The sequence below is a fragment of the Trichechus manatus genome, unplaced genomic scaffold (genome assembly GCF_000243295.1).
Source record: "Trichechus manatus latirostris isolate Lorelei unplaced genomic scaffold, TriManLat1.0 scaffold00232, whole genome shotgun sequence".
NCBI lineage: Eukaryota > Metazoa > Chordata > Mammalia > Sirenia > Trichechidae > Trichechus > Trichechus manatus.
Genome location: NW_004444168.1, coordinates 1,180,036 through 1,194,497, shown reverse-complemented (window position 1 = coordinate 1,194,497; position 14,462 = coordinate 1,180,036). Strand labels below are relative to the sequence as shown.

Here is a 14,462-nt window from a genome sequence, read left to right as displayed (position 1 = left end):
ATGACAGATTAGAACTGACCAATAGGATTTCCAAGGAGTAGCTGGTGGATTTGGTTAGCAGCTGAGCTCTTAACCACTGAGCCACCAGGGCTCCCAAATTGCCATGACAAATCTCAAAAGTAAAAGAGATATTGAAGAGGTTCCTAAGGCTATTCCAGGAGCTCTGTCCCTTATATTTCACAGGTTATAACCATAGGTTATGACTCCAGAGAGTCCTATGTCATAATGGTAGACAAAATGTATTAAACACTTAGTATGTACCAGATTTATCCTGAGACCTTTCCCTCATGCATCCTGTGAGGAGGTAAAATTATTAAAGTTACTTGAGGGAACTGAGGCACAGAGAAATTAGGTGACTTGTCCAGGGTCATACAGTTACTAAGTGGCAGAACCAGGATTTGAACACAGGTGATCTGGTGCTAGAGACCACCTTTTAATCACCGAGTCATTCAAACCCTTTTATGAAGAATCCAGGGCTTTAAACTGGTTCATTCCAGTTCTAACCCTTGTTAAGAATTTGCATTTCTACCCCAGATATACTGAATCAGAATCTACAGTTTAACAAGATCCTCAGGTGATTCTTATGGGTGAATTATTCTTATACATAAGAATCACCTGAGGACTCTAAAGAATCACCTGGGATTTTGTTAAAATGTAGATTCTGGCTTAGTACATGCGGTTGGAAATGCAAATTCTCAGCAGGGGTTCAAACTGGAATGAACCAGTTTGAAGCCCTGGAAGAATCTTAAACCACATGGCACTATTGCCTCAAGACATAAAAACCTGCGAGCTACATACATTTTGTATATCAGTAGGGAAAGCCCATTCTTTTTCAATAACTACTCCAGCTCACCAAGAACTAAAACTGATTCCAAGCAAACAAAATTTCTAGATTTGAATGGAAATATTCCAAAGCTATTTACAGGAAATAAAATACTTATGTTATAGTAAGTTATTATGAAAATCTTAGGTGAGGAATGTGAGGGCCAGATTCTTTCTTTAGATACACCCCGCAACCCTGTTGCCATTGAGTTGATTCCAACTCATAGCAACCCTATAGGACAGAGTAGAACTGCCCCATGGGGTTTCCAAGGAGCGGCTGGTGGATTCAAAATGCTGACCTTTTGGTTAGCAGCCAAGATCTTAACTACTGCACCACCAGGGCTCCTTCTTTAGCTATAAAGGGGATTCAAAAATTTCCTGCATATCTTGGGTCTGCCTAGTTTGTTTAAACTCTTTTTGGATAGGAGGCTTCTTTGAAATTAAAGTAAGTTCTCTTTAACATTGAGTCTCCACAGTTTTACCTTAAAATTCGAAAATACGATCAAACTAACAGTCATCAATACTTAGGGAATGTTCAGGTCATATAAATGACACATTATCTAAGCTTTGACACTCCCCTTTGAGAGCTCTTTTGGGGGCTCCTGAAAAAGTTTTCAGGAGTCAGCAAACCCCAGAAAGACTTTGGGTTTTTGGGAAACAGAGACCTTATACAATATATGCCAAATGATATCCCAGCCTGACTAAATTGGTATAACATTAAAACTTTTCATTCATTTAATGTTCAAAAAGCACTTAAATATGTGTTCAATGAACCAATATACTTAGTGCCTAGCAAAAACCTAGAACTTTGCTAGGTATTAGGAATTTTCAGCTAGAAGAAAATTGTTGGTCAGTGTCTTTAAGAGTCTCGCCATCAAGAAGGGAAGACAGACCCCTAAGCAGATATTCAAAATACAACATGGTAAGTGAAGGACGGAGACTTTAGCAGGTCCTGAAAACGTGAAGAAGTATTTCTGCCTGGGGTGACACCAAGGAGAATCTTATAATTTAAACCTTGTAAAAGGAGAAGTGAAAAGGCATGCAGGATATTTCAGAAAGAGGAAATATCATGAACAAGGGAAGTAAGAAACATGAACTATTTAGAATGCTATTAAATATATTTACTTCTGGAAAGGGAAAATGATGAGACTGAAAAAGCAGGCAAGAACTATATTGTGAAAGAATTTGAAAGCCACATTCAAAGAGTTCAGACTTTTTCCCAAGAGTAGTGATGCCATCAAAGAGCCTAAGGATAGAGAAGAAGAAGAATATGCTGTTTTCAGTGGCATCACTAGGGTTGGTGTCACCCACTGTGTTAACTCTTATTGTCACCCCCCCCCCGCCATGGACCTCCTCCTGTACCAGACCACACAGAATCCTTAATAATGTTTATTATCAATTTCAATCATAGAATAATATGTGACAAGTATAGTTGTAAATTGCTTAAATGTAATATTTCTTAGATTACCTGAATACTAACAACAAAATTGTTTTGTAAAATCCTTCTACATTGAATTACATTGTTACAGCATTATCAGTAACTGAGCAGAAGCCTTTTAAAATTTTTTTCTCTTTCTTTTCCTTTAATTACTACTCCATTCTCAAAAAAAGTTATTGGTGTAGGTACACAAATATTACTTACCACAATATTGTGGCTAAAACACCAGAAAATTTGACATAATCAGTGACTATAAAAACACTGGCAGTGGGCAGAGCCAAGATGGCGGAGTAGTCAGACACTTCCTGTTGTCTCTCTTACAACAAAGACCAAAAAAAAACAAGTGAATCAATTATATATGTCAATCTAGGAGCCCTGAACATCAAAGACAAAGTTGAGGAGTCAGACTGAGCAGCAGGGGGCGGGAGAGACAGTTCAGAAGCAGTGAGGATTTGCCAGACCTGACCTGGTCAGCACCCTGCAGGCTGGATTGGCTGGCACACAAGGGCTGAGGCAAGCAGTAGCACTCTGGATGTGTTTTCCACATCAGGAGAATCTGAGCAGAGGAGCGTCTCCTCAAGCCCCAGAACCAGGGAGAAGCAGCGTTGAATCAGCAAAAGTACAAGCCTCTAACCTACTGCACAAGATCAAAAAGCCCTTCCCCCCACTGGGAAGTACCTCTCTCCCATTTACCTTCCCTCTCCCCACTCTGCTCCAGGTCCCGGTCCAGCTTCAGCAACTGCTGTGCCCCTGAGCCAAGAGTAGGACTCCTTCTGTGCCCCGAGCCATTCTGACAGCTGTCGGGAGGGAACAAATTAACAAACAGGAAAAATTAATCTGCCTGCTCCCCTAAGCTGGGAACTCAGAGCAAGCACAGCTCCTTTGCCTAAGCATAGGCATAAGGGGTCCACAGACTTTCAATGTCTTTCATCCCTGCCTAGACCTGTATGGGCCCATTTCAGTGGCATAGGCCGTCATTAGCACAGTACAACAGGGTATATACTTGAAGCCTGTTTTTAACTGCAACAGCTAAGGGGAACTGGCAGATTCATGACATTTGACACCACCCTGCCCATTAAGCAAGGTCCTCACCCACCTGCATCAGGGGCCTGAGGACTGGTGGCTCCACCCACTCCACCTAGCCACCCATGACAGAGGTCTGAGAATAAGTAGTGCCTCCCTGTCCTTACAGCCAACAGCACTGGGTGCTCAAAGTCTGGCTGCAAAACTCACCCACCTATGCACTGTAGGGAACAAGGACACAGCTTCCCAGGCACTCGGGGCAGCTGTCAGCCCGCTGCCTTGCTCACTACATGACCCCCTACTGCAGCCAGATACCTGTGCCTACTCCAATCACCCATGCCTGTCTAAGACTGTAGGTGACAGCCTGCACCACACAGTCAGTGACCGGTGATCTGGACACCTAAGCTGAAGCCACACAAGAGAAGTAAACAGACTCCTGGGTTCACATACCTAGTAACAGCTCTAACCACCTGGTGACAGGACATGAGAGCTTCAAAGACACCAATAATCAAAGTAGCTCACATGACCAGCCTATTTGGGCATACCAAAACAAAACAAAACAAGAAGCTAGGACATAGTAAGCAAACATAAAATAAATAAATATAATAACTTATTGATGGCTCGGAGACAACAGTCAATATCAAATCACATAAAGAGGCAGACAATGATGGCTTCAGCAAGTGCTCAGAACAAAGAATCAAGAAATCTTGCAGAGAAAGAAAACTTTTTGGAATTACCAGAGGTAGAATTCAAAAGATTAGTATACAGAGCTCTTCAAGACATCAGGAAGGCGATCAGTCAAAATGCAGAATAATCCAAAGAACACTCAGACAAAGCAATAGAGAAACTCAAGAAGGTTATTTAAGAGCATAATGACAAATCAAACAGGCTGCAAGAATCTATAGAGAGATAGCAAACAGAAATCCAAAAGATTAACAATAAAATTTCAGACTTAGACAACTCAATAGAAAGTCATAGGAGCAGAATTGAGGCAATGGAAGTCAGAATTAGTGAGACTGAAGATAAAGCACTTGACACCAACTTACTTGAGGAAAAATCATATAAAAGAATTTAAAAAAATGAAGAAACCCTAGGAATTATGTGGGATTCTATCAAGAGGAATAACTTACAAGTGATTGGAGTAACAGAACAGGGGGGGATAACAGAAAATACAGAGAGAATTGTGGAAAATTTGTTGGCAGAAAACTTCCCTGATACCGTGAAAGATTACAAGAATCTATCCAAGAAGCTCATTGAACACCACACAGGGTAGGTCCCAAAAGAAAGTCAACAAAACACATTATAATCAGACTTGCCAAAACCAAAGATAAAGAGAGAATTTTAACAATGGCTAGGGATAACTGAAAAGTCATCTACAAAGGAGAGTCAATAAGACTAAGCTTGGACTACTCAGTAGAAACCATGAAGGCAAGAAAGCAATGAGATGACATATAAAGCCTTGAAGGAAAAAAACTGCCAACCAAGAATTATATATCCAGCAAAACTGTCTCTCAAATATGATGGTGAAATTAGGGCATTTCCAGATAAACAGAAGTTAAGGGAATTTGTAAAAACCAAACCAAAATTACAAGAAATACTAAAGGGAGTCCTCCAGTTAGAAAATCAATAACATCAGATAACAACCCAAGACAAGAACACAGGACAGAGCAACCAGATATCAACCCAGATAGGTAAGTCATAAAAATAAATCAAAGGTAAAAAACACTGAAAATAGGGAAACAGAGATGTCAATATGTAAAATACAGCAACATTAAAACAAAAAAGAAGGACTAAAAAATGTAGACATAGATTTTTCATATGGAGAGGAAGTCAAGGTGATATCAAGAAATAAAAAATTGGTTTAAACTTAGAAAAATAGAGGTAAATATTAACGTAACCACAAAGGAAACTAATAATCCTACACGTCAAAAAAACACTGGCAGCAAAGAAAACAACAATGTGTGCTTGTAGTGTGCAAAAGAAACTACATGATTCAAAGAGTCATTGTAACTGGGTAATAATGACACCTCTGACCGGAGCACGTTAGAAGGTTCAAAAAGTAAACTAGCATAGAATTTTAGCCTTGTAGGTATATCGATATATGTATGCTGGACTCACAAAAAATGTTTTTGTTGTTATAACTAACTACAGGGATATTTTTATAAAAAAATAATAAATTTCTGCTGAAACATTGCACAAAAATTTTATAGACAGTCATTTTGGTGTCACCCCCTCTGACAGGTCCATACCTCCCACACCCACCTAGTGATGCTGCTGCTTGTTTTTAAATTTGTTGAGGAATTTGGGGACATCCCTGCCAAGCTGTATGTCAAATGTTTTTGATACAAATCAAGGTCCAGGAAGAGTTATTAGCTGGAGATCAAAGATTTGGCAATCATTTGCAAATCTGTGGTGTTTGAAATCACTAAATGTGGATAGAAAAGACTGGTTGGCTAAGAATGGAAACTAAAAGAAAAATTAAAATATAAGAGATAAGCAGAGGAAGAAATACGAATGAAGGATTACAGAAAGGACCAGAGAACAAAGTTACAGACACACTTAAATAAGCAGTACGAGGGGAATGTGGTCTTATGCAAGCCAAGGAAGAGAAAGTTTGAAAAGAGGAGTGATCTACTGTCAAATGTAATGCAAAGATCCATAAATAAGAAAAGAAAAAAAAAAAAAAAACATGGATTTTGGAGGTAAAGCTATAAAGATATGCGAAGGAGACAGTAAATGCAGGTTGAAGATAACGGAGATACAGATGAAACAAGGTTCAAGAGAAGGCATGAGGGATGTGTTTAAGGATAGTAATTGAGAGGCTGGCCTTGAACAGAAAGAAGGGCACTTTATATTCTTAGATTGGTGGCAAGGAGCTGAGGATGGATATGAATATTTATGAATTGATGGAAGGAGGAAGAAGATCAGGGGAAGCTGGTAACGCAAGCTGGTGGATTTGAGAGTGATTACATTTGATGAACTCAATATTTTCAGTTAAGAAAGAAATATGATTATCCAGTAAGGGTGAGAATGCTAAGTATTGATCATGGAGCTGGAGAAGAACTTAAGTTTTGGATTATTGGTGAGAAGAATGGGAGATGTTGCTAAATAGGAAAAAGCAAAAGGACATCTTGGTAGCATTAAGCGCTTAGCTAAGGTTTGAGGACAGGAAATATGTACTATCACTATTTTAATTTTTTCCCCTCCCATCTAGGTATAAAATCATTGGAGGTTTGTAAAAGATATGGTGTAAGAGATTAGAGATGTAAGGGAACTGAGCAAACCAGTGACGGAAACTTCAAGTCCCAAACCATGGAGTCCAAGTTATGTAAAGATGACTAATAATTAGAGGGGACTAAGTAAGAGAAAAAATAATAGAAATATCAAGGAACATGCAGTTTCTCTGAAGTTGAAGAAAAATTGTAGTGAAAGCTAAGGCATGTAATAATTGGAAGAGCAGGAGGTTATGGTTAAAGAATTGAACAGGCAGTTTAAGCTTCAGAGGTAGAGAAGTAATAAATAAGGACAAAATGCATAATGAAGCCGTGGGTTGCTGAAGTTGTCTAAACATACAAATTATTTGAGTTGAAGAAAACAACAAGGATGGGTCATTCCCATAGGCACTGAAGTCATTCAAGACAATGACAGAGCTGGGGAATCAGAAGAAAAACTATGATCTAAGTGTCAAAATCTTCAAAAGATGTGAGGAAATGACTGGAGTAGTGAGAGATAAAATGACAAGGAATGAAATAGCCTCAAGGGATAGAAAATGTTACATAGATATGTAATGGCTTGGAAAGTGCTACTGGGGCACAAGGAGAATGCCAACACCACACCAACCATCTCTCAACCCACAGATAAGGAGGATGTTAAAGAGTGATCAGACTCCATCAGAAGACAACAGAGTGCACATTTCTTCAGGAAGAGCTAGGATTTAAGTTAGTTAAGGAAGTGAAAGAAGTGTGCTGTAGATTAAGGATGTAGGAAAGTTTGTGTAAGATGTTATCAAGGAATTCTGAGAACACAAAGTAATGTTCTGGGGTAAGAGAGTGAGGGTGGGTGGGGAGCAGGAAATTGGATCAGGGAAGAGGAAGAACAAATAAATATGAAGAGAAGAGTAGCTAAAAAGACAGATAACCATCTACAATTTGGGTGGTGACCAAAAATGCTAGAAATGTGAAGCCCTGTGAGTTTGGTGACCTCAAGTAATTTAACTTCCTTACACTCTCTCAAATTAAACTCTGTCTCTTCCACAATCCTGTCTCCACTTGGAGATTTTCCCCCAACTGAATTACTACCAACCAAAACCAAACCCGTTGTTGTCGAGTCGATTCTCACTCATAGTGACCCTACAAGACAGAGTAGAACTGTCCCATAGGGTTTCCAAGGAGCGGCTGGTGGATTCGAACTGCCGACCTTTTGGTTAGCAGCCGAGCTCTTAAGCACTGCACCACCAGGGCTCCTGAATTACTACAGCAGTCTCCTAACTGATGCCCCGGACTTCAGTCTCACCCTCTCCAGTCCATTTTCCACACTATGGTGTTACAGAAATCTAAAAATTACAGCTCTAATGCCATTTTGTTTCTTACCCTGCTTTAATGACTACCCTTAGGACCAAGTCCCGTCTTCTTGGGATATTATACAACATAGTTCGTGGTCTGGCCAGGCTGACTCTGCCAGTCTCATTTCTTACTATAGTCTCTAATCCCTCCTTCTCCCTCCATCCCTACCCAGACCCCCACTTCCATCCACAGTTATCAATTTCCAATTCCCCAGAAAACTTGCTAGGCCTTTGCACTTGCATCCCCCTCTGCCTTGAATGCCCCCTTCTTTCCTCTCTTCCCCTCTCTCATACCCCTGATCCCTTTTATTGGTTAAACTTTCCTGGTACTTCAGAAGATTAGCTGTTATTACTTCCTGGAAGTTTGCCTTGCTTCTTAAAGCTTGAGTGGCTGCTCTGGGTAATGTACTTAAAGATTCTTATACTAACCCTTAAGTGCTCAACTACCAGCCAGAAGGTTGGTGATTCAAACCCACCCAACAGTGCCTTGGGAGACAGGCATGGTGATCTCCTTCCAAAAGGTCACAGCCTTGAAAACTTCAGGGAGCAGATCTGCTTTGCACACATAAGGTTGCTCTGAGTCAGAATCGACTCAACAGCAACTAACAACAACACCAACAAAATTCAAACAGGATTCACCTAGACTTCCCAAGAGATTTTCCAGTGAAACAACAGACTGGAGATAAGGGGAGCGAAGAGACTGCCTACATTGAAGAGAGGAAGTGGCCCTGTTCCAGTGAAATCTCCAACATCAGAAGACAGTGGAGGAGGAGTTATCTAGGCATTAGATGGTCACCGGATGGTCCAGACGATGATAGTGAGAGCCAGCTGACTGCCACCATGCCAAAGGCAAGCATATGTGAAGTAACCTAACATGGGATTTGCTAAAGGAATGTACTGGGTAGCACAGCACCTTTGCTACCTTGCAGTGTGATCATGCATATGAACAGATGTATACAGGTGTTACCTCATCTTCATCCACACTCCTGCAAGAAATCTCAATATATTTTTCCTACTCATTCTGTGTCTTTGGTTGAACCTTGACTGATAAAGATTTTGGTACTGGAATTGGTTCTAGAGAAATAGAATCTTAAGGGTGAGTTTTCTGAATTGGCACTGGGTTATCTAGAATTGATTGTCTAATCTGATTATATTTAAAGGCACTAATGACTCTATTTCCAGCAGTAAAGAGGGCATTAGTAATCCATGGCATGACGTGGTGATAGATACATGCAAAATATCACCACTAGATACTCCTAGTCAAATACATATAAAAGACAAGGTACTTGGTGACCATGTATGATACCTTAAAAGATTTTAGTCAAACTAAATAGTGTAACCAGATTGGCTGGTTGCTTTTAATTGGCTAGAGGAAGTAGAGAAAAAAAAGGTGAACTCAGGGCTTCAAATTCCTACCTCAAGTTCTGTATAAATGACCCGAAATTTTCTATACTGATATTTAAAAAAAAAAAAAAAAAAAAAAAAAAAAACCTTATCTTCTGTAACCTCAGGGCTGAGATTTCTAAAAACCAAAACCCAGAGGTTCATCTTGTCAGTGGCTGAATCATCACGCAAATTGAATTTCCAACTTCCCAGGATGTCTTCTGTTAAAGTGAGGGCATTGACTGGGAAGTGATAAAACCAAAAAAACCCAAATCTTTTGCCCTCAAGTCAATTCCAACTCATGACAACCCCATCTATAGGATCCTGAAAATTGGAATAGGAACATAAGAACAGATGCCAATAAAGCCGGGGACACTGAACCTCTAAATTCTGCCAAGTCTTCTTTGCCAATAGAAGCAGCCCTTTCACCCCGCCTGAGGTGTTCAGTTCTCCTTTGCCTTAAGAACCTGTAATGCCCTCCCCTGAGGGAGTTGCCTTGCAAGGAACTACTGATCCTCCTCAGGATATACTCCTACCACCCTTCTTTGCTTCTAAACCTGTAAATAGACTTAAGTTACAGCAGGCCTCAAAAGGTGAGGTACAAAGTGTGATTCATGAACAGGTGCACTACATACCAAAAGAATTTCATAATTTTCCTATTTATATAAACAGACACCTGGGGAATATGTGTGGGAATGGATATTAAGGGTGTGGAATCATACTGGAAGGAACATAAAAGTTGAGTCAGGCTGAATTTACAGATATTGGCCCACTAAGCAGTTTCTTGAGTCAATGTTTTAACTCAAGGAGTTAGAAAGGGCTCCAACAGTTTGTTTTGTTCGTTGGCTGAAACATGGACCCAAAAGTGGCCAACACAAACGAGGCTGAAATGTCAGAACTTCTTTGCTATAATATAGAATAAGTTATCCAAAGGTTTAAGGAGATTGGAATATTAGTGTATTTATCATATAAGACCTGCTCACCCACCCTGAGAGGGTCCAGAGGACACACCTTTAACCACGACTGTGAGAAATAAATTTGTGAGGGGAGCCGCAGCATCCTTGAAGAGTCCTGTGGTCACTCTTCTTTGTAGGTCAGAAATTACAGTGTGAACTGCTATCATTAAACTGGGACCCGTAAATGCAATAGGGATAATGGGATCCCAGGGTGGTAGGGGCTAAGGGATGGCACTTAATTGCAAAAGACAAGGTAGTCATGGTTACCTTAACGGAGAGCAGAGTTAAAGTAGTAATCATAATAGTCTGACTCACAGAGACCTATTGTGTGGTTAGTTCATCACACTGTTCCTAGAAAAGAAATAGATACCAAAAAAAAAAAAAAAAAAGCCAAACCCATTGCTGTCGAGTCAATTCCAACTCACAGTGACCCTATAGGACACAGTAGAACTGCCCCATAGGGTTTCAAAGGAGGGCCTGGTGGATTCAAACTGCCAACCTTTTGGTTAGCAGCTGTAGCTCTTAACCATTATGCCACCAGGGTTTCCACTTTACCAAAATTCTTAATTGTTCTGTATAAGCAGAGGAGTCCTAGGTCAAGTTAACATAAGTCTACTGAATCACCAGAACAGAAAAGCAGATGGGCTAGACCAGAAAAGGAATGTCAGGTTATAAATAGAGAGGCTAGTTGAGGTTATAATAATGAATGACTCCCAGGACAGCTTAAATGAAATTAAAATAATTTTAAGAATACAAAGTAACCTTGTGAGAAGATTTCAAGATAGCCCTCATTGTCCATTAGCAAATAATAAAGGTTTTCATGCAGAAATATTTACAGCAGAACATTGCTATCTTTTGACAAAAAGACTAGAAGATTCTAGCATTGCGATAAGAAATTAGATGATTCAAGATAAAGCATATTATATATATTATTTTTAGTGTCCCTGTGAGGGCCATGCCCCATAACACTACTTTAAACTAAAAGAAAATGGTACATATCATTAAGAATATGCAATGTTTAGGCTACAAGTAATGAAGGCCATGAGAATCTAACAGGTTGCGATAAATTGGGAACTACAGTACAACAGTTTGTAAGTCATCTCAATCTATATAAAACTAAAATAAAACAATCTTATCTGGCGTTATATGAGAATTTAACATAATAAAAGATCGTGGAGTTACAAGGTTAATAAAGTCAAAACAAAGCAAATATGTTGTATAAATCAATAGCCTAACTAAAATGTGTGAAATGTGGCTTCCAAAGTGTTGGCAGAAATTAGTATGCCTGTCATCTTAAGAGCCCTGTTGACACAGTGGTTAAAGCACTTGGCTGCTAACCAAAAGATCAGCGGTTCAAACTCACCAGCCTTTCCATGGAAGAAAGATGTGGCAGCCTGCATGCATAAAGATTTACAGCCTTGGAAACCCTACGGGGCAGTGGGTTTGGGGTTTTGGGGGTCATCCTTAAATTCTTATGAGATCATATTTCATTATTTCATTCATCCAATAAAGTCACTGAGCCACACAGAATCCACGTCTCTTCTATCATTTTATAATGGCCAAGTGAAAGCATATACTACCTCTTGAGGTATTGCGTCCACCTTTCCAAAAGCAAAAGAAAAAGAAATGAGGAGGGGAATGTTCTGGGAAATCCTTCATGTCCAGGCCAAGTACCACCCAAGCGAAAGCTCTTAGCCTCTTGTCAATGCCCATGCTTCCTCTACCTAAGAAGGAGTAGACTTAACAAACTGCCACTAGTTTTCCTAGGGTCTGGTCTTCGGTCATTTCATCCAAAAAATTATGTGCAGATGTTCCAACAAAAGAAGGAAACTAAAGCATAAAATTATATATAATCTCTTTTTCTATAGTCTTTTTTTCTCTCTGCCATGAGAAAACATGAAAAATTATGTATGCATTCTACAGTGTTTCTATTGGAGGCTGAAGGAAGTTTGTCTCTCATTTTTCTAAATTTTAAAAAGTAATTAAAATGAGTTATCATTGAGGTCAATTGATTATAAAAGGAACCAGTTCCCTCACTCCCTCAAAAGTAATGAACAGGTTACAATCATGAAATGTAACTACAGCAGACCTTCTCTTTTTGCACCACTCCTAAAGTAGAGAAAAACCAATAAAACCCAAACCCATTGCCATCGAGTCAATTCTGATTCATGGAAACTATATGTATTACAGAGTAGAACTGCTCCATAGGGTTTTCTTGCGTATAATCTTTTATGGAAGCAGATCACCAGATCTTTCTTCCATGGCACCACTGGGTGGGTTCAAATCACCCACCTTTAGGATAGTAGTTGAGTGCAAAGTGTTTGTGCCACCCAGGGATCTTGAGAGGACCTTCAAAACACAATAAAATCAAAATGGAAAAATCTCACTAAAAACTAGTTTGATAATAACTGATTATTCCTTAACATCTTCTTCATAAAAATTATTTCCTAACATTTTTACTAATGTATGTTTCTTAGAATGTGACTATTTCACTCACTGTCTTCTAAAAGGAAGTGTATGGTTAAGGCCTGACAGAAAAGGGAATTATCCTTGCTCTCTGGCCCTAAATCATTGTGCTAAGTCCATATGTTTATAATTGCAGACTCTCCCCAAATGGAGTTTTTTTTTTTTTTTTTTTTTAAGGTTAAGTCAGTAATAATGAAAGGAAAAGGAATGTCTGAGTCTCTTCAGCAAAGAGAATCTCTCAAGAAAATAGCTTGGCCACTTGTCATGGTCTTTCTGATGGCATCCTTGACCTCCTTGTTCCTTAGGCAGTAGATGATAGGGTTGAGCATAGGGGTAAAGACTGCATATATGGCTGAGATCAATTTGTTGGAGTTGAATGAGGCAATGGCTTGAGGTCGAACATACATGAAGATTACAGCTGTGTAGAAGATAACCACCACGGTGAGGTGAGAGGCGCAGGTGGAGAAGGCCTTCTGCTGTCCAGTGACTGAGGGTATGTGCAGGATGGTAGAGACAATGAAAGCATAGGAGAGGATGGTGGCTGAGAGAGGAAACACAAGTATGACAATGGCTAGGGCAAAGTCTACCATCTCAGCCATAAAAAAGTCCACACAGGCCAGTTTGAGGATGGGAGACACATCACAGAAAAAATGGTTCAAGATATTGTTACCACAGAAAACAACTTGGGATATGAAGTATACCTTTGCCATGGAAATGGTGAAGCCACTCACCCAGGAACTGATGGTCAGCTGAACACAAAACCCTGTGGTCATCATGACTGGATAGCGAAGAGGCCAGCATATGGCCACGCAGTGGTCATAGGCCATGGCAGCCAAAAGCACACACTCAGTACAGGCAAGTGACATAAAGAAATAGAGCTGGATCATGCAGCCCAGAAAGGAGATAGTATTCGGGTGAAGTATGAATCCAGCCAGCATCTTGGGGACTGTAACAGTTATATACCAGGCCTCCAGAAAGGACATGGTGCTCAGAAAGTAGTACATGGGCTTGTGCAGAGACCCAGTGACCCATACAGTGAGGATGATGACCAAATTCTCTAACAGCACAAATAGATAGGTGACGAGGAAGAGGAGGAAGAGCAGAACCTGCAGCCAAGGGGCAGTAGGGAAGCCCACCAGGATGAACTCATTAATATTGGTGATATTTTCTTTCCACATGGTTAGGGCACCAACAGACAATGGGTTTAATGATAATAATGCCAAATTATAGAGTGAGATCCAAGTTAGCAGCAAAGGTCCTTCAGGCTACAGGGATCATTAGACTTAATCCTAGTGCCATGATCTGGTGCTAGGACATGATTCAGGAGTCATGAGAGGCCACAAGATCCTCTCCAGAAAATTTGGGATCAGAACAGGACCTGAAAACAAATCCACCACAGACACAAAGCTAAGGATCTCAAATCAGAATCATGAAGTCAGATTCAAGATTCAAGCCTTTGGATCTGAGTCAGAAATAGGTCTTTAGGTAGTACTACTAGTAAATACTTACCTTGTCAGCATAGTCTCTGATTTCAGAGGCAGATATAAGGCAGAAGGCTACGGAGGCTGGAAGGATAGTCTAGGAAGCAGGACAGAGAAGCAGAGAAGTTCAAAACCTGGAGAAAATAAAACAAGAATATTGACTAGAAAGGAAAGAAGAAAAGAAAGAAAAACCCTCCTGGTCAGGAAAAACACTGACTCTAGCCTATTCGGCTATTTTGGATGTCTTTTGAAGAGTCTAGAAATGGAGGTTAATAATTCTCTGTCTATTTTTAGGACCATGGCTTTTAAAATAGAATGAAGAAATATCTACC

At 39.9% G+C, this 14,462-nt stretch overlaps 1 protein-coding gene across 1 annotated transcript; it reads right to left on the bottom strand.

Moving 5' to 3' along the window:
* Positions 1–12,870: 12,870 nt before the first annotated feature.
* On the bottom strand, positions 12,871–13,827 carry LOC101343474 (olfactory receptor 6). The gene has a single exon (XM_004389097.1). It carries the CDS (start codon positions 13,825–13,827, stop codon positions 12,871–12,873), a length of 957 nt encoding a protein of 318 aa, XP_004389154.1.
* Positions 13,828–14,462: the final 635 nt, after the last annotated feature.